Source organism: Nannobrachium achirus (assembly GCF_963921795.1).
Source record: "Nannobrachium achirus genome assembly, chromosome: 7".
In the NCBI taxonomy this organism is placed as follows: Eukaryota; Metazoa; Chordata; class Actinopteri; order Myctophiformes; family Myctophidae; genus Nannobrachium; species Nannobrachium achirus.
Window position 1 is genome coordinate 1,466,076 of NC_137816.1, and position 21,428 is coordinate 1,487,503.

The window sequence follows — 21,428 nt, forward strand, 5'->3', positions numbered from 1 at the left end:
TGAATTTATCATGGTTAAAATTATTTTTAAGTTACAATGGGTGTGTGTGGGGAGAGGCCCTGGGGGCCTGGAGGACCTGGTAACATTTACATCAAATATCTAAATATTCAATCAAGCTAATTAAAAACTGTTCAGGGTGTTCATAAAAGCCTGATTAGATGATAAAATTACCAAAAAAAAATTGAAAGTGAAATATCCCTTTAAGTATAAGATTGCAGTAGGTAGGGACAAACAGGGGTAAAACAATCTTCCTCCCAAGAATACCTCCCAATGACAGAGCTGAGCTTCCCTTCACCTTCATTAGACGACAGTTCCCTATCCGCTTAGCTTTCTCTGTTGCCATCAATAAAGGTCAGGGCCAAGAGAATGAAAGAGTTGGCATACTTGCCTCAACCTGCGGCCTTCATTATGGATAATGACGAGGGCATTACGCATTGCTGACAATATTGTTTATAGCGAACTCCTTTAATTAGCCAAAGACTATCATTCAAACAGCATTTTTTTTACATTTAAATGTTACTCTGCTGTTACTACTGCTATAGACGGTGAGCCACTGGGGTTGGTCGGTACCAACTGAGGGGATTAATGTTCATAGTGATTTTTGTCATGGTATACATGTCTAGAGTTAGACAATATGTGATAGCCTTGGCTTGCACCAGTGGTAGCTTTATGGGTGCTATCATGCATTTTATTTTATAACACTAGGCGAAAATCACATGGGTCAATATATGAAAACATACTACTTAATCCCCCTATACAAAAGGTTTTTCAACTAGTTATGGTACATCTAGGCATGCTTAAGAACACACTAAAGATGTAGGAATTTATATGTCTTATAAAGCCATCATTTTCAAGATGGCGTCCAAGATGGCTGCCTGGAGCTTAAATAGCATTATATATAATTATGTTCAACCTATAGAAAGGTGGTATTGGTTATCTAACCCAAGGTTTTATGGTTCAAGGAATGTGGCTGAATCAGTGAAATTACCATCAGTTAATTATTTATTTCCAAATCAATTGTATTGCAATGATCCAATGATTGTACAACATGTCGTTAAAAACAACAAATTGTATTGCAGTTGAGTGATAGGCAGTCTTTCATAGAGAATGAACTGGACGCTGCCCTTTCCCCCGCCTCCCCCCAGGGCAAGCAAAGAGCACATGCTTTAACTGTGTGTCGGCAGCCAAAAACTCAAAGGCCTCCAGTGAATTTGGAGGGGCAGTTTGTGCCCCTCCAGTTTTAGGTGAGTAGCAACTCACTGCGGTAGTGTTCTAGGACTCAGGTGGCCCTAGATTATTTTAGGTTCCCCTAAAACACCTCCTCCTCACGTATTAGGAGGCCAATATCAGTCACCAGAACCAAGCCCAGTATTGGTCTGGTCCAGAGACCCTCCATATAGAAGTACCAGCCTCATATCCACACAGTGGATATAGTCTGACCACACAGATGCATACTCCACTTTTAGAGACAAATTTATTTCGGTTCGGCTCTGTCTAAACTACAATATGACGTCATTCAGAGGTTCGCTTGTACCCGCGACCTTATACTTTCAGTCATGACCATAGGTGAGAGTAGGAACGAAGATTGCTCGGTAGAAAGAGAGCTTTGCCTTACGGCTCAACTCAGTGCGATTTAGCGACTGCAAAAGCGCTCCTGCTGCTACGCGAGGCTAGCTCTTGCTTCCACGCGAGGCTAGCTCCTCCAACGAGGCGTCCGGCTTTCTCATGTCCGTGGTTCTAGCTGTCCGAGGGCTGCGGCGACCTTTGGCCCCTGTGTCCCGTTCCATGCTGGGAGTTGTGGTTCTTGCGGACGTGGCGCAGCAGCAGCTGTCGGTCGGGGCTGGAGTACGCACACTGTTGGCATGGAAACGACTCTCCTGTGTGGTGGCGGCGAGCATGGAGATCTAGACTCTTCTTCTGGATGCTGAGGAGGAGGAGGATGGTTAGTGTGGAAGCTATTGTTAGTGTGGTTGCTAAAGGCTAAACACTATTAGTGTGGTTGATATAGGCTACACTCTTGTTCTGTTAGTGTGGTTGCTATAGTAACATTCTAGTGTTCTATTAGTGTGGTTGCTATAGTAACATTATATTGTTCTATTACTATTAGTGTGGTTGCTATAGTAACACTATTGTTCTATTAGTGTGGTTGCTATAGTAACACTATTGTTCTATTAGTGTGGTTGCTATAGTAACACCATTGTTCTATTAGTGTGGTTGCAATAGTAACACTATTGTTCTATTAGTGTGGTTGCAACACATACAGTAATTAAGGCAACACACTATTTATCGTTATATTAGTGTGGTTGCTATAGTAACACTATTGTTCTATTAGTGTGGTTGCAACACATACAGTAATTAAGGCAACACACTATTTATCGTTATATTAGTGTGGTTGCTATAGTAACACTATTGTTCTATTAGTGTGGTTGCTATAGGCTACACTCTATTGTTCTATTAGTGTGGTTGCTATAGTAACATTCTTTTGTTCTATTAGTGTGGTTGCTATAGTAGCACTATTGTTCTATTAGTGTGGTTGCTATAGTAACATTCTATTGTTCTGTTAGTGTGGTGTAGAGGTCTTCACGGGTCCAATTTGAACTACCCGAACCCAAAAGGACCCGGGGGAAATGGACCCGGACCCATATGGCCCCGTCTATCATTTGGAATTTGAGAACCGTTACCCGATCAGCCCCGAGACGTGATGGATCCGATCCGAACGGCCCCGCCTGTTATTAGAAAAATTGGATCCGAAACCCGAGCAGAACGGGAGATCCGAGACCCGAACCTGTCGCCCCGAAATGAAAGAATGCCAACGTTATTATATTAAGAGTTGTATCAGACATATTTCTTACCTAACGTCGCCACGGTGCTGCTGTTGCTGTCAGCGGCGCTGTGCCTCTCGCCAAAAGATGATCTTTTCCCAGACCAGTAAGTCAATGCGGACAGTTTGTAAATACAAATAAATCCATGTTTTTATTCCTTCTTCTTTGGCTAGCCAATGCTAATGCTATCGTTTTCTGTCGCATGTGTTGTTCATTATATCTTTCTGCTTTGAGTGTCCATTTTGCTCTGCAGAGCATGACAACACGCAATGACAACTCCATTGTAAACCGTTAACCAAAACGTTACGTTAATATCTTTGATAATAATAACAATCCAACTGATACAGTCAGTGTTGTTGTGACTGAGTGAGTCAGTTCTCACAACCAATGCAACAGATTACATGCTGCATCTTTAGTGCCATCGTGTGGCGTTATCTATTTGGTGCAGTTGTTGCGTTCGCTTTCACTTCAATCTCGGCCTGTCTCGGCTCCACTCGGGTAACAGGAGATACCCGGGGAACCGGGGCAGACGGCCCCGGCCCCGGCCCGCCCCGCGGTAAAAGCTCGAAAACGGCCCCGTTACCCGGCTCGGGGCGGTTCGGATCGCGGGTAATTTCGGATCTCGGGCAGGTCCGAAGACCTCTAGTGTGGTGTGTGTGTGTGTGTGTGTATATACAGGATATAGGGCTGGGATGCGATAAAAAAAATCGAATTAATTACAGGCTTTGTAATTAATTCATCGCAATTAATCACATTTTAATCGCATATTAATATTTGACCCGAGAATTATTTTTTCAAGTAAAACACATTTTTTACGAGTGAATCAACAAGTGAGTTTTTTAAATCTAAATTTCGCATCCACTGGGCCAAGCAAAGCGCTCTGATCGGCTACTTCTCCCTTTGCGTTTGTTGTCTCTTCTTGGTTGGTGCATCGCTATGATCAGTATGCCCGAAACTGAAGGTTCTGTGTTGCAAAAACTAAGTGCGATTAAAATGCGTTAATTCTTTTAATCGCGTTAATTTTCTGTAATTAATTAATCACAATTAATCAGTTAAAGTCCCAGCCCTAATATATATATATATATATATATATATATATATATATATATAGAGAGAGAGAGAGAGAGATATAGAGATATAGAGATATATATATATAGAATATATATAGAATATACATAGAATTTCTATTCTATGTGTTCTAGAGCTATGAAATCTGTGTTCTAGATCTATACATTCTGTGTTCTAGATCTATACTTTCTATGTATAGATAGACAGATAAAACCTCTATTCTGAATTGTTATTTGAATAAGGTTTTCATAGTAGCATTAGTTGTGGATGCAGTAGGTGAGAACTATTGCATGTACAGGACAGATAAAACCTGAGGGCCGAATTATCATGTGAAGCTTGACCAATCCTCAAAGTATCAAATCATCTGACCGGGAGGGACACTACACACATATTCTGGACGTACAGGACAGATAAAACCTATTCATTCTGAACTGAAATGGCCATATATGGACATGGGACACACATTTTGCTTTTTGAAAAAGCCTATTCATTCTGGACTGATATTCTGGACGTACGGGACAGATAAAACCTGTTCATTCTGGACTGAAATGACCATATATGGACATGAAACACACATTTTGTTTTTGAAAAAACCTGTTCATTCTGGACTGAAATAAAATATATGGGCGTGGGACACACAAAGCCACTCATTGGAAGCGGCTTTCACCCCTTCAAAAATGAATATTGTGTAAAAGAAAAAGCATGCAGATCCCTAGCACCCCAAATCCAAACCCCAGAACTGACTGTTTAAACTTCCCCCTGGACTTCAAGCAACTCTGACTTCAGAAGGTTGACATTTCTCTATTATAAATCCTTGTTTTGAGTGGTCTCCTGTAATATTGTAATATTTTGAAATATGGACTTTTGATCCTAAAACGGCACCTCGACAGAGTGCATTTCTAGTTATCATTATCATTGTGTGTGTGTGTGTGTGTGTGTGTGTGTGTGTGTGTGTGTGTGTGTGTGTGTGTGTGTGTGTGAGTGAGTGAGTGAGTGAGTGAGTGAGTGAGTGAGTGAGTGAGTGAGTGAGTGAGTGAGTGAGTGAGTGTGTGTGTGTGTGTGTGTGTGTGTGTGTGTGTGTGTGTGTGTGTGTGTGTGTGTGTGTGCGCGCGCGTTACCTGCTGTAGGTGCAGTGTGTACAGCGGTAGGGTTTCTCCTGGCTGTGGGTGCGAGAGTGTCTGCGTAGAGAGCTTCTGTCTATGGAGGCGTAGGAGCACTGGGAGCATCTGAAGGGTTTCTCTCCTGAACGGAAACACAGCAAGAAGCTTTCATTCTGCTGCGTCATGTCATGTCATGTCATGTCATGTCATGTCATGTCATGTCACGTTTATGTCACCTTTTCATTCATAAAATACTCAAGCCCTTTACTTGAGTCCTGTAGTGGAAAGTAACTAAGTACATTTACTTAACACATTTACTGCTACAGCCCGAGGAACCCGATAAAATGCTGCTGTCTCTCTACGCCAGACCCGATGGAACCTGAGAATTTAATATGCTTTAGGCCTAATCTACACCACACGGCCCTGTGTAGAAAAGAAAATTCTGCCCACATGAAAACGCTATAAATCCCTGTCTGCGCGTCACCAAAGCGGGTGGCAGTGTCCCCCTGCGCTCATGCAATCATTGCAGCAGCTATCTATCTATAGGCTATGCATCGTCCAAGTTTCACAATCTTCACACTTTAACATGCACGATTGCTATTTAAACATTAATTTAATATAAATTTGCTAACTATTTCTAGAGCAGGAGAGGGGAGAGGAATCGAAGCAGGAGGAGGCGAGGAGCACAAGGTGACGTAAGCAAAGAACTTCTCCGTTTATGCTGTCCACATAGCAAAAGAAATACTCCCGGGTAACAAAAATGCACTGCAGCGGAGTTTTGGAAACTATTCGTCTAGTCCTCCGTTTTCATGCGTTTGCATGTAGACACCCATGGGTAAACGTGGCTCTACCTCCCCAGTCAAATGAATTCTGTACGCGTATGTGTTTCCTGTATAGAGGTGTTGTACAGCATGTTACCTGTATAAACCTGTTGTGTGTGTGTGTGTGTGTGTGTGTGTGTGTGTGTGTGTGTGTGTGTGTGTGTGTGTGTGTGTGTGTGTGTGTGCGTGCGCGCGTATGTGTTACCTGTATAGATGTGTTACCTGTATAAAGGTGTTGTACAGTATGTCGTTACCTGTATAAACCTGTTACCTGTGTGTGTGCGTATGCGTTACCTGTATAGATGTGTTACCTGTATAGAGGTGTTGTACAGCATGTTGTTACCTGTATAAACCTGTTACCTGTGTGTGTGCGTATGTGTTACCTATATAGAGGTGTTGTACAGCATGTTGTTACCTGTATAAACCTGTTACCTGTGTGTGCGTATGTGTTACCTGTATAGATGTGTTACCTGTATAGAGGTGTTGTACAGCATGTTGCTACCTGTATAAACCTGTTACCTGTGTGTGTGCGTATGTGTTGCACCAGTGAGGCCTTCAGTCTGGTGTTGTAGTGGCAGTGAGGACAATGGAAGGGTTTCTCTCCCTGGTGAATCCCCATGTGACGACGCAACGTCAACTTGCTGACGAACTTCCTGTTCAAATTAAAACGTGGTTTTATTATTACAGTCAGGAGTAGGGGTGAAGCTTGTTAATTTTTATTGAGCACCTGCTTATTGAGCCGGGCTTTTATCGAGCCCACTATTGAGCGTGTTCTAATATTTTGTGGAAAGACGTGAGACGAGAAAAATTCTAAACAGAACTGGTATCTTTTATTATTGGCCAGTTGTTGTGACTGTGAGCTTGTGGCTGACCACCATCTATGAAGATGACAGTTGACAAAAAGTAAAATATATTTTGCCAACAATCATTCATTAATGTGCAATAAGTGTTAAATGGCTTCATATTATGAATAGTACTGTAATAATTTCTTGATCGCCTCTTGTCTTGATTGTTTATACATGCCATGGGACGTTATATTCTCGATAACAGGCTTGATAAGCCCAAAGCTTATTGATACCGGGTAATCAATACATTTGTTATCGAGTTTGTAACAAACGAGCTCCATCCGTAGTCAATTGTTGGTTGACAGATATCTCTCTCTCTCTCTCTCTCTCTCTCTCTCTCTCTCTCCCTCTCTCTCTCGCACGCACGCACGCACGCACGCACACACACACATCACCTGCTACAGAGAGAACAGCAGAAGTCTCCTAGTCGTCCTCCTCCTCTCTCTTCTTCTGTGGTGTCGATCCTCTCATCCTCCCCTCCGTCTCTTCTTCCTCTGCTCTTCACTGTGTGTGTGTTCCTGCAGCGGCCCCAGCCCTCTGTCGCCCCCCGGCTGTCCTTCTGGAGTACTGCACCCTCTGCGATCCGTTTAGCTGGAGCACGTCTGCTGCGTGGGCGCATTTAATTATTATTATTATTACTTAAAGGGCCCGACCCACAGGTTGTGAACCACTGTCTTAGATTAACCCTACCTTTAAGTTTAATCCTCAGATATATAGTTTTAGATGAACCCTACCTTTAAGATTAATCCTCAGATATATAGTTTTAGATGAACCCTACCTTTATAGATATATCGTCACATGGCTTCTAAAACTCTCTCAGTCAGTGCTGTCACACTCACCCCTCCAGTCCACACGGTGGCGCCACTTTCTGCTTGTCTGCCGAAGCCTTGTGTTTTGACGCGAAGTGTTTGTGGAGTCTGTCTCTGGACTGGACTGTAAGACAAGATGAGACATTATCAATGTCCACCAGACAACAAGAGACATTATCAATGTGCACTAGACAACACGAGACATTATCAATGTCCACTAGACAACATGAGACATTATCAATGTCCACTAGACAACATGAGACATTATCAATGTCTACTAGACAACACGAGACATTATCAATGTCCACTAGACAACATGAGACATTATCAATGTGCACTAGACAACAAGAGACATTATCAATGTCCACTAGACAACACGAGACATTATCAATGTCCACTAGACAACATGAGACATTATCAATGTCCACTAGACAACATGAGACATTATCAATGTCTACTAGACAACACGAGACATTATCAATGTCCACTAGACAACATGAGACATTATCAATGTCCACTAGACAACACGAGACATTATCACTGAGCTCATTGAGCCCTATCGCCCAACCAGTGCTCTGAGGTCTGCTGACCAGTCACTCCTGGTGGCTCCCACAATGAACCTCAGGACCAAGGGCGACCGTGCCTTTTCTGCTGCTGCCCCTGCTCTCTGGAACGCCCTTCCTCTAACTATTCGAAGGGCTCAGTCCATTGGTGTTTTTAAATCTTTTCTTAAGACTCACCTTTTCTCCCTAGCTTTTAATGTTCCTTAAACTAGTCTCATCTTATGCTTTGCTTTTATAATGTGTTTTTGCTGTTTTATTAATTGTATTACATGTTTTGTCACTTGATGCACCCTGTACAGCACTTTGGGCAATGGTTTTTGTTGTAAATGTGCTATATAAATAAAGGTTGATTTGATTTGATTTGATTTGATCAATGTCCACTAGACAACACGAGCCATTATCAATGTCCACTAGACAACATGAGACATCATCAATGTCCACTAGACAACATGAGACATCATCAATGTCCACTAGACAACATGAGACATTATCAATGTCTACTAGACAACATGAGACATCATCAATGTCCACTAGACAACATGAGACATTATCAATGTCTACTAGACAAGATACATTATCAATGTCTACTAGACAACATGAGACATCATCAATGTCCACTAGACAACATGAGACATCATCAATGTCTACTAGACAACATGAGACATTATCAATGTCCACTAGACAACATGAGACATTATCAATGTCCACTAGACAACATGAGACATCATCAATGTCTACTAGACAACATGAGACATTATCAATGTCCACTAGACAACATGAGACATTATCAATGTCCACTAGACAACATGAGACATTATCAATGTCCACTAGACAACATGAGACATTATCAATGTCCACTAGACAACATGAGACATTATCAATGTCCACTAGACAACATGAGACATTATCAATGTCCACTAGACAACATGAGACATTATCAATGTCCACTAGACAACATGAGACATCATCAATGTCCACTAGACAACATGAGACATTATCAATGTCTACTAGACAACATGAGACATCATCAATGTCCACTAGACAACATGAGACATTATCAATGTCCACTAGACAACATGAGACATTATCAATGTCCACTAGACAACATGAGACATTATCAATGTCCACTAGACAACATGAGACATTATCAATGTCTACTAGACAACATGAGACATTATCAATGTCCACTAGACAACATGAGACATTATCAATGTCCACTAGACAACATGAGACATTATCAATGTCCACTAGACAACATGAGACATTATCAATGTCCACTAGACAACATGAGACATTATCAATGTCCACTAGACAACATGAGACATCATCAATGTCCACTAGACAACATGAGACATTATCAATGTCTACTAGACAAGATACATTATCAATGTCCACTAGACAACACGAGACATTATCAATGTCCACTAGACAACATGAGACATCATCAATGTCCACTAGACAACATGAGACATCATCAATGTCCACTAGACAACATGAGACATTATCAATGTCTACTAGACAAGATACATTATCAATGTCCACTAAAAAATGGCCAATATGAACATATGGGGTGTGTAATTAGGGTATTGTTGGGCTGCTGAATCCATTCCAACCATTAGTTATCAGTAAAAATGACTCCTTGGCCAAAAGAATGCCTAATTGGCTAAGGCTTAGTCAATTCGAGTTCACCTGTGTCCTGTTAGTTCCTATGTTTTAAACCCTGTGTTTGAGTGTTCCTTGTCAAATTGCATCATGTTATCCTGTGTGTCATGATGTGCGCTTACCCACCTGATCTTGAATAGTTTTCATGAATTCAAACCCTACTCCAACCTTTTTTTATTGCCAATATTATATGTCTCATGGACACACAAAAGTAGATGTGGCCTATTTTATGTCCAAGGAGTCATTTTAACTGAAAACTAATGGTTGGAATGGATTCAGCAGCCCAAAAATACCCAAATTACACACCTCATACGTTCATATTGGCCATTTTTTTCTTTTTCCCCTTTAATCCCAGGCCCTTTGGGATACCCAATACCTTTGATTGGCTCCCACAAAGTATGTCAAGGGAGTTGGGTTAGACAAAGTTCAGAGGTGATAGTAGACACCTTTATGAACACATTTGTGAAGAAAGCTAGTGATTTAGATTTAGTTCCCAGGACATTATCAATGTCCACTAGACAACATGAGACATCATCAATGTTCACTAGACAACATGAGACATTATCAATGTCCACTAGACAACATGAGACATTATCAATGTCCACTAGACAACATCTACAAGCTCAAAACGCATCGCAGCGCGAGCTTGTAGATCTGCTATTTTTGCTTCTATTGTATGCAATACTAGAATGACAAATGTGGCCCTCTGGAGGGAAGGTGGAAATATAGTGGCCCTCACCATCATCAAAGTTGCCCACTCCTGGTATATGGAGATAGGCTGTGAGACCCCAAACATGCTTACTCAGTTATTCGTTATGTGAAAATCCTATGACGTCTATGACATCTGACATCATACAAAAAAATCCCTTTTATGCCCATATATGGAGATCCCTGTCTGTAGAACCAGCCACACAGATATGGGTTGTATTGGCCATCTGTCTTGGCCATATATGGATTCTGTTAGTGTGGCATGTGTTCGATGTGGCCCTCCATATACGGGCATTCCCATATAAAGTCCTGTTAGATATGGGCTTAATATTGATGACATCAGGGATCTCCATATAAGGGCATAAAAGGGATTCTGTTAATGTGGTTCTGCTGACATCACAGTGATGTCAGAGGGTGATGTCATTAACCTTAAATTTACCCCAATGGTTCTCAAACCTTTTCATGTCAAGGACCCCCAAATTGACACTTATATAAATAGCACGTGGACCCTCATTTGAAAAGACAAGACAAGGACCCCCCATAAGAGAAGTTGTTTTACTGCTCTAGCAGGGATTCTCAAGCACCTTCATTTCAAGGACCCCCAGTTTGACATGCAATAGGCTACGGACCCCCGTTTAATGTCATTTCTATCTCTGAGACCCCAATTTATATTGTAATCAATGTTAATTTTGATTTTGAGAGTGTACAAATGGAACCAAATGGGTCCATTAGCATCCATTTGGACACGTTTGTATGAGTTACATACCCACAGGCATAAGGGTCCATTTGGTTCCAAACTTAGCAGGGGACCCCCTGGAACTCCCTCAAGGACCCCTGGGGGTCCCCAGACCCCACTCTGAGAATCACTGATGTACACCATTTAAAAATCAAAGAATACAGTTGGGAGCACACCCACACGCACGCACGCACGCACGCACGCACGCACGCACGCACGCACGCACGCACGCACGCACGCACGCACGCACGCACACTGCACACACACACACACACACACACACACACACACACACACACACACACACACACACACACACACACACACACACACACACACACCTGATGCTGCGTGTCTCTTCCTCCTCTCTCTTCCTCTCTCCCTCTCTTTCCTCCTCTTCTTCAGGTGTCTGTCCGTCCCTGTCCGTCTGTCTGTCCTGTGGCTGGCTGCCCTCCGCTGGGCAGAGGCGGTACTGCGCCTGTAACTCCCCAGAACAGAATGGCCTTGGTTTTCCCACTTGTAGTATTCAAAATCACACACAATGTGAAGTGAGCGGTGGTCGTGCTTGCATAACGTCTTCAATTGGTAATTGGTGATGTAATACAGGCTACACACACACACACATTGCTATGGCAAAACGCTGAGGAAAAAGACTAGGATATAGGTCTAGGATGTAATTGGTGATGTAATATGGCTACACACACACACACACACATATTGCTATGGCAAAACACTGAGGAAAACACATTGCTATGGCAAAACGCTGAGGAAAAGTGGCTACAGATACACACATATTGCTATGGCAAAATGCTGAGGAAAACACATTGCTATGGCAAAACGCTGAGGAAAAGTGGCTACAGACACACGCACAGCCACTCTATGGAGCGGTTTACCACCGCTCAAAAGGCGGAGAATCCGGCAAAACCAAGCCAGTGCAGACATTAATAACAGCACAGAGAGCTCAGAGTCTAAGGATCATTACATCCTGATGTGAATTAAGAACATACAGTATTTCAAACATAACAATACAGGTTTAGACATGTACTGTATAGGGGCAATCAAGAACTGTGTTATTGTTTATTTTGATTTTGATATGGTGTCATAATTCACACCAGTCCTCATGAGGTGCCAGCCAACAGAGCGAACACTAATCAAAGAAGAGCATAGAGAAAGAGAGCCACGGTGGAAAACGAGTGAAAAATCATAGTGATTTTGATCATTATAATGCAGGGGTCTTCAACGTTTTCAGGCCAAGGACCCCTTAGCTGAGAGAGAGATGAAGCAGGGACCCCCGCAACCTGTTCATAGATTCCATATAGTTTCATTGTCTGACAGCGCGATCGATCATCAGTGTATTTTGGGTTCATTGTGTTTTCAGAATTAACCACTTGAAACGTCAATACTTAATAAACTTGGCATTTCACTCTGTACTTAGTCTGCTCTTTTTCCCCTCTACACCAAAGGTCTTTGCCAAAATAGCCGATCTACAAGCTCACAACGCCTCGCAGCGCGAGGCGTTGTGACCTTGTAGATCGGCTATTTTTGGCTAAAGTTCTCAGAATAAGGACACTAGGGTTCAAGTGGTTAATATAAAAAAAGAAGACAAAAGGTTTCTATGATTCAAAGATTTGGAGGACCCCCTGTAGTAACTCTGAGGACCCCCTAGGGGTCCCGGACCCCCTGTTGAAGACCCCTGTTATAATGGATGAGCATAAACAAAACAGTTCACATGAACAATACTGATATAAAATAAGATATCTGAACGGCTATACATAATGTTTTATATGCGCAAAATTACAATTCAAATGTCACAAGATTTTCCTAGGATGAAACAAGGTGGTTATTTTTTTGCTTTGTCATCCTAGGAAAGTCTATTGTGTCCCTCCGTCTGTCTGTCTGTCTGTCTGTGTGTCTGTCTGTCTGTCTGTCTGTCTGTCCGTCACGTCATGTCACACTTTTGGCCCCACTCTTATCTCTGCCACCGTTGCTCCCATCCATGCCAAACTTTGCACACACACTCCTTGGCTGGCAAACTACAACCTCCAGCCCTGGTTTCTCACATGGTCGTCTGCTAGCGCCACCATGAGGGCCGATTTTTGCAAAACACAATTTTTGGACACTGATTTTGGCCTAAAATCATGCAGGCAAAGCGGTACACAGTATCTCTAAAGTCATGTCATCAACATGGATCTGTCCCATTTCCCATATTCCCTCCAGATTGGCTACCATTGCCTTCTAAAGTTTGTGTATGCGAACTTATCTCAAGCAGCTTTCTTCAGGTCCGAAACGTTGGTTCTTTCTGGGTAATAAAAAGATTGCATCGGCAGCTAGGAGTGTGCGGCTAAACTCTTCTCTGCGTCAACGTTCTCTACCGTGGTTCTTTGTTCTCACCTCCTGGGTGCTGCTGGGCAGGGTTCAGGGGGAGGGGGCGGCGGCTCCGGGCTGTGGGCGGGGCTCCGGGCCTTAAGGGTGGGGGGCGGGGCCGAGATGCGGCAGAGGCCGAGCGTCATGAGGTGGGCGGACTGGGCACTCTGGTCGTCATGGTTACCGGGGAGCGCCAACATGTGGGCGTGGCCACCTCCGTCGTGACACACGTCCTCCACCTCCTCCAATAGAGTGCTCACCTGGAAGACACACCCACTCATTAGCAATTCATTTATTTTCATTTAATTGACACTTGGGCTGCCTAACACGTCCAGGAACGTGATAAGGATCACCCCCGCTTACAACTTTTAGTGGCCCTGGGTCGGCTCAAGCGGACTTTGCAACGCGCGGCGTGGCGACTCGCTTGCTTTAGCACGCGCGGCGGTGCCTCACGTGGCTCAAGTCCTGCGTCGTCTAGGGATGGGACGATAAGCAATATTATCGTTTATATCGTCAATATTATCGTGGAGATTTAATTTATCGTGATATCGTCCTCCGTCACGCACTGGGATCAATTCACCTTTTATTTGCTAGATTCTAGCGATCAACAGACTAACTAGATTATATTCTTCTGCTTTCTTATTTTTTATATATATACCACGATGCCTTGTTGTGTACATACTGGCTGTAATAACTCCAGGAGAAAGCTTTCATTTGCGCTAAAGAAAAAGCTAAAAGGGACGCGGTAATCACGCGAGACGCGAGACTTCATTCTTCTTCTCTTGAGGAGTTGAGGTAAATATTGATCCGTTTCAGGAAATGCATGCTGTTCGGGCATTAACTGCGGACTATATCGTCTCTAGGAACTATAAATAAAAGATTTATGATGGAAAAAGTGACTTTGGAGCGGTGAAAATTAGCGCTTTTGGAGGACCTCAATTGACCGCCGTTTTGGCTGTGGGAGAGAGATCTGAGGAGTCCAGGAGAAGTAAAAACTGGAAGGACTATAATAAAAATCCATCATACCAGGTATGTACATACGTGATAAAAGGCTGATTAAGTGGTATTATGTTTTATTCTGGAATTTTCCTTTAAGCGAAGTTTTATCTGAAATCAACAGCATCTCATAACTTAAAAACGAACAACAGTTTGCACCTTTGGAATTTCTGTCTGAAAAAGACGTATTTGATGTTCTCCCGACGATGTTTTGATGCGCTGATGACTACGGACTGGACCTGTCAGTCAAAGTGAGTAACTACGTCATCGCGTAATGCGTTGTCTATGGAGAACTCCCAGACTCTCCCCTGGGAGTCTGGCTGTTGCGAGGCTAGGACTTGCCTTAACCGAGGTGCTTTTTTGATACACGCTTACACAACACTGCTGCTAGCATAGCAACGCTAGCAGCTAGCGGCTAGTTCTAGACAGACAGACAGACAGACAGACAGACAGACAGACAGACAGACAGACAGACAGGTGTTACCTCACAGGTCTGGGCGACGTGCAGACCCCCGTGGGACTGTGATCCCAGACCGATGTCACAGGAGCGGGGGCTGATGTTGGGCAGCATGCCATACATGGGCAGCAGGAAGCTGATGCGCTCCAGTCCCAGAGAGTCCTCGTCACTGGGCGCTTTGGAGGCGGAGCTAAGATCCTGATCCTCCAGATCCGGGTCTTCCAGATCCGGGTCTACCAGATCCGGGTCTTCCAGATCCGGGTCTTCCAGATCCGGGTCTTCCAAATCCGGGTCTTCCAAATCCGGGTCTTCCAGATCCGGGTCTTCCAGACTGTAAGGACTCTGCACCTGCAGGCTGTCCGAAAACGATAATTGTTTGATCACAATTCATAAATTGTGATGTCGTTTTAGTCATAGTCTTTTAAACAAAATAAAATGTACTCTTTTAGTCATATTGTAGTCGACTATTTCTGTTTGGCTTTTAGGTTTGGTAAACCTCTAATAAATCAGAGGGCAGATATGACAAAGCACTATGATATGCAAAAAAGAAAAAAAAAACATTTTTAATAACTTTATACTAATACTTTATACTATACTATAAATAAATAAAACAAATAAATAGTGGAACTAGCCGATCTAGAAGCGTTGCATTGTACAGGTAGGTAAGTTGTAGATCTGCTATTGTAGTTTTGTGTTCATCGTTGTCATAATTTCTGTAATGAAGATGAAATCTTCAAATATAAATATTTGAAGATTTTGAAGATTTCAACACAGGAAAATGATGACAACGACAAACACAAAACTAATTGAGATAATCTCAAATAACTGCACCCGGGCATTCATTATAATGTATAGGAGAACCCTGCATAATACCCTGGGTGGGTCTGGGAGGAGGCTGCGTTTCGCGGGGCCGCCACATGGTGGCGCTGCAGCAGGTGTGTGAGGACGCGGCTCTGGTGTCCGCTGGCGAACAGACACAGCCTGCAGCGGAACACCTCCACGAGGAAGGACTCCAGCAGCGCCTCCTCTGCTGCCCCCGCCAGGGCCTGGACGGAACTGCAGTACAGGCTGGCGGTCAGCACGGCGTCGTCCAGGTGCAGCGTGACGGGGCTGACGTCACGGTAGAGCCCCGCCTTCATCTGATGACGTCATCGTGGAATTACACAAAGGACAAGTTAGGCTAAGGCAGGGTTCCCCAATAGGCGGCGGCCCACGGGCCATTTGCGGCCCGCGGGGGGCTACTGTCTGGCCCACAACAACCCCAGTAATAATGGTGGTATGAGAGCAGCAACAACACTAGTATATCGTCGTTGTCGTGTGGAAATCTCGTATCTCCAAATGTGTACGTTCTTTCGCAAATCATACAAGGCTGTCGCACAAAAGTAGTGAAAACAGCAGATCTACAAGCACACAACGCCTCGCGGTGCGAGGTGTTGTGTGCTTGTAGATCGGCTGTTTTCACTAGTTTAAATCATTTTTAAAATGATAAATGCAAAACTAACGGTTTTGGACATACAAGGTTTTCACCCGACAACGACGATATCTGAACTGTCACTGGAGTAGCGGGAACGCCACCGTCGCCCCCTGCAATGTTGTGGCCCTCAGCTTGGTACCCTAGACATAATTCGGCCCTTGAGGAAAACTAATTGGGGAACCCTGGGCTAAGGGTAGCCTGGGAAGGCTGGGATCGCTTCACACTTCGGGCTTTGATCCGGTCGGGAGCGGAAACCACTTTACGTCATGTTGTAGTCCTCAAAGGACTACAATTTAGCTGGAACTATCAAACCGGAAACAGTTTAACCCAAAATAATTCCCCTGTGCTCAAAGACATATTTCTAGGGCCTACCATAAACCCCTTGATGCAGCGTAGTTTTGCTTTTGGAAAATGTGTTTGGTGTGTGCATCTTTTAGTCCAACTCGTAGCGACTGAGACTACACTAGGCTACTGGAGCATTTTAATAGGGATTGGGGAAACAAACGGGGGAACCAAAACAAATCGACGCCGCTTCTTCTGCTTGTGGTTTCCGCCTAGACCGGATGAAATGGCCCGTTGAAAACAAATACCAGGCTTTCCGCTTAGAAAAGACTGGTGACGCAAGGTTAGGCCTAGGGTCTTCAACAGGGGGTCCGGGACCTCAGAGTTACAACAGGGGGGTCCTCCAAATCTTTGTGTGAATCCTTTTTTAACCACCTAAAATAACCATTTGAACCCTAGAGCAGGGGTTTTCAAAGTGGGTGACCCTGGGGTGCCGTGATACCAGTCCAGAGGTGCCGCGAGATAATTTGATAATATTTGGAATTCATCAATATCACTTCACTATGCTTAGTAAAACAGACCTGATTTGCACTGTACTTGATGAGTTCTTTTTCCATCTACGACAACTCTCTTCACCAAAAATAGCCGACTACAAGCTCACAACGCGTCACAGAGCTTGTAGATCGGCTATTTTTGGTGAACCTTCCCCCCAGATTAGGCATGCTGGGGTTCAAGTGGTTAAACGTCAAGTATAACAATTTCAGTCAGTTCTGATGGAAACGGATATTTTCTCCAATAGGATATAAGATTCAGAAAATTAACAGTGTAATTCAGGGTGCCGTGGATGAAAAAGTTATTTTCAGGGGTGCCCTGAGTCAAAAGAGTTTGAAAATCCCTGCCCCAGAGGCCATATTCTGAGAACTTTAGCCAAAAATAGCAGATCTACAAGCTCACAACGCCTTGCGCTGCGAGCTTGTAGATCGTCTATTTTCGGCAAAGAGGTTTGGTGAAGAGGGAAAAAAGAGCAGACTAAATACGGAGTGAAAGGTCAAATTCATTAAGTATTGAAGGTTCAAGTGGTTAAATATCTGAAAACACGAATTGAGATGAATCCAAAATACACTGATGATTGTGCTGTCAAACAATGAAACTATATGGAATCTATGAACAGGTTGTGGGGGTCCCTGCTTCATCTCTCTCTCAACTAAGGGGTCCTTGGCCTGAAAACGTTGAAGACCTCTGATTTAGGCGTTTAGCAGACAAATGGTGGGAAAAAAGTACTCGAATGTTTTACTTAAGTAAAAGTATCAATACTGCAATATACAAATCCAGAATTCAAAATGTACTTGAGTAAAAGTACAAAAGTATTGGCATCAAAAGGTACCGAAAGTACCAAAAGTAAAAGTACTCATTATGCAGAATGTCCTATGTCAAGTTTTCAAATGTCTGTATAAAAGTATATTAAAAATAGCAGATCTACAAGCTCACAATTTGTCGCAATGCAACGCATTGTGCGCTTGTAGATCGGCAATTTTCAAATGGCCAAAGTAACTAGTAACTAAAGTTTTCAAATACTTAGTAGTAGTACGTAATATGTTGTGGAATTGTTCAGTAACAGTGTTAAATACCGTAGCTCTATATTGTGACAGTAATCATTGCTATCTAGTTTGTTCAGTAACAGTGTTAAATAGCTCTATTGTAGTAATGTTATTACGTAACAAACTGAACAAAAACAAACTTTTACATTATTACAGTCCAATATAATATGGCAGGAGAGAGGGGTCTACCAGCACCCCAATGACAGTTTTTCGAAACCTGTTTTTTTTGGACCGTTATGATGTCTAGTTATGATTTCTGCTTGTTGCCGTCGCCAACTAATGTCCCATGGGGTTCATTTTTAACCTTTTCTCACAACTATTCCCAATCTGAACCATACAATGGTCATAACAGAAAATGCCATAACGCTTGATGTAAACAACCTACAGGGACAAATGAACACACTTTTCTATATGATTTTGACCCAGGGAATTCATTAAAGTGGTTATTTTTTACATTTAAGCACATCTTGACCCTATTTCAGGACAGAAACGGCGAAGAATAACCCAAAAATGTTCAAAACACGTCTATACTTCTCTTTGTACAGATGAATTAAGGTGTATTCTTTTGATACCACAGGTTTTTTAGGACCCTTATGATGTCTAGTTATGATTTCTGCTTGTTGCCGTGGTCAACTAATGTCCCATGGGGTTCATTTTTAACCTTTTCTCACATATCCCCAATTAGTGTGGGGATTTAGGGGAGCAAATGCTAATTTCGTGCAATTTTGACTTAAAGCGTGAAATTTTGCACAGATGTAGCCCAGGGCTTGCTCTAATGATTTAGCTAGGGCGCCCGAGTCTGCGACCTTCGGGGTCTCCACAGCGGTCAAATCAAGTTGGGCTTCCATTGACTTTCTATACAGGAGGAAAATACCCAGAAAAAGATTTTTTTTCTGGGTATTTAAGGAGGATCTGAGGGGTCTAACTAGAGGTTTGTCATGATGCTGAATCCATTGCAGGCATTTGTTTTGCACAAAAAACATTCAGTGGGCTAGAAATGGCCTTAGAAAACAATACACGTATGGGTGAGTATTCATGTTAGTCGGAGGCCTTAGGGTTTTTTTTCTCGTGCTAATCAGTCTAAAAGTTCAAGATTTTGCACAGATGTAGCTCAGGGCATGCTCTAATGATTTAACTAGGGCGCCCGAGTCTGCGACATTCGGGGTTGCCACAGCGGCCAAATCAAGTTGGGCTCCCATCGACTTTAGTGATGAAAAGTGATGAGTCATCACTTTTCAGAGTTGTGTGGGTGCTGTGGCGACCCCGAAGGTCGCAGACTCGGGCGCCCTAGCTAAATCATTAGAACATGCCCTGAGCTACATCTGTGCAAAATTTTGAACTTTTAGACTGATTAGCACAAGAAAAAAAAACCCTAAGGCCTCCGACTAACATGAATACTCACCCATACGTGTATTGTTTTCTGAGGCCATTTCTAGCCCACAGAATGTTTTTTGTGCAAAACAAATGCCTGCAATGGATTCAGCATCATGACAAACCCCTAGTTAGACCCCTCAGATCCTCCTTAAATACCCAGAAAAAAAATCTTTTTCTGGGTATTTTCCTCCTGTATAGAAAGTCAATGGAAGCCCAACTTGATTTGACCGCTGTGGAGACCCCGGAGGTCGCAGACTCGGGCGCCCTAGCTAAATCATTAGAGCAAGCCCTGGGCTACATCTGTGCAAAATTTCGCGCTTTAAGTCAAAATTGCACGAAATTAGCATTTGCTCCCCTAAATCCCCACACTAATTGGGGATATGTGAGAAAAGGTTAAAAATGAACCCCATGGGACATTAGTTGACCACGGCAACAAGCAGAAATCATAACTAGACATCATAAGGGTCCTAAAAAACCTGTGGTATCAAAAGAATACACCTTAATTCATCTGTACAAAGAGAAGTATAGACGTGTTTTGAACATTTTTGGGTTATTCTTCGCCGTTTCTGTCCTGAAATAGGGTCAAGATGTGCTTAAATGTAAAAAATAACCACTTTAATGAATTCCCTGGGTCAAAATCATATAGAAAAGTGTGTTCATTTGTCCCTGTAGGTTGTTTACATCAAGCGTTATGGCATTTTCTGTTATGACCATTGTATGGTTCAGATTGGGAATAGTTGTGAGAAAAGGTTAAAAATGAACCCCATGGGACATTAGTTGGCGACGGCAACAAGCAGAAATCATAACTAGACATCATAACGGTCCAAAAAAAACAGGTTTCGAAAAACTGTCATTGGGGTGCTGGTAGACCCCTCTCTCCTGCCCTACTATGAAACATTAGACTTAGTATTTGACTTAGTATATGTTGATGCCAATACTTTACTTTGCCTTAGGTCCATTTAGCATCCTTTACTATGGAACTGTACTTCTGTGCAAACGGTTAATATTCATTCAATCAATCAATCAATCAATCAATCAATCAATCAATCAATCAATCAATCAGTCTATAATCTATAGTCATGTAATGAATGTATTGAATTTGACTATAAGTTGTGCAACGTTATTATTTATGACTGTACAGAAACACAGCAGAAACAATACATCATGATTAGATCAATAACCTTATCATAAGTCATAATAAATGCAATTAATAACTGATATAAAACATTAAAAAGCCTCACGTCTGCACGAGGAAAACACAGCCGTTTGTTGTTGTTCCGGGTTGTTGTTCTTCCTTGGTTTGTTCGTTACGTCACCAATTGCTACCAGCTGACACGCTGCTGCCCCCTGCTGTCTGGGTGTGTTAGGGTCAGTGACTCAGTAGCGTTAGAAAGAGTTCTCCTTTAACGCTATGTCACAGATCATCCGCTGCGCCGCAGCAAACTCTGCTCACCTCACGTCTGTATTATAAAATACAAACTAGAGTTTCTCTACTCACCAAGACAAAGATGGATTTATGGAGGTGAAAGATTACTTTCCTTAGTGGGAACACCTTCTTATTATAACCAGTGGTGCTTTGGGATTTTTTTTTCCGGGCGGACGGTCATTTATTGACGTCACGTGCACGCGCGTGCACGCGCCTCTAGAGGCTATTTAGATAGAAAGGATGTCAGCAGATCTAATGGTGGGAAAACAATAGTTGTCTAGTCTTAATTACATTTGCATTGTTACTTAAGATTTTATGTTCTG

The 21,428-nt window shown here is 42.8% G+C and overlaps 1 protein-coding gene across 1 annotated transcript; it reads right to left on the reverse strand.

The window, feature by feature from the left end:
• Positions 1-992: 992 nt before the first annotated feature.
• On the reverse strand, positions 993-20,953 carry LOC308288558 (uncharacterized protein). Its single transcript, XM_080730030.1, has 10 exons — positions 20,921-20,953; positions 15,825-16,090; positions 14,979-15,306; positions 13,526-13,758; positions 11,476-11,612; positions 7,496-7,589; positions 7,052-7,261; positions 6,331-6,464; positions 5,009-5,132; positions 993-1,924 (listed from the first exon to the last, which is right to left on the reverse strand). Exons 2-10 carry the CDS (start codon positions 16,088-16,090, stop codon positions 1,738-1,740), a joined length of 1,713 nt encoding a protein of 570 aa, XP_080586156.1. The 5' UTR covers positions 20,921-20,953; the 3' UTR covers positions 993-1,737.
• Positions 20,954-21,428: the final 475 nt, after the last annotated feature.

Bases quoted from the DNA above. Each gene is read 5' to 3' on its own strand.
- LOC308288558 (XM_080730030.1), bottom strand. From the start codon at position 16,090: ATGAAGGCGGGGCTCTACCGTGACGTCAGCCCCGTCACGCTGCACCTG. The intron at 7,262-7,495 runs GTGAGTGTGACA...GCGCCCACGCAG, and splicing joins CCACCGTGTGGACTGGAGGG to CAGACGTGCTCCAGCTAAAC. The intron at 6,465-7,051 runs GTGATGTGTGTG...TAATTTGAACAG, and splicing joins TGCTGTTCTCTCTGTAGCAG to GAAGTTCGTCAGCAAGTTGA.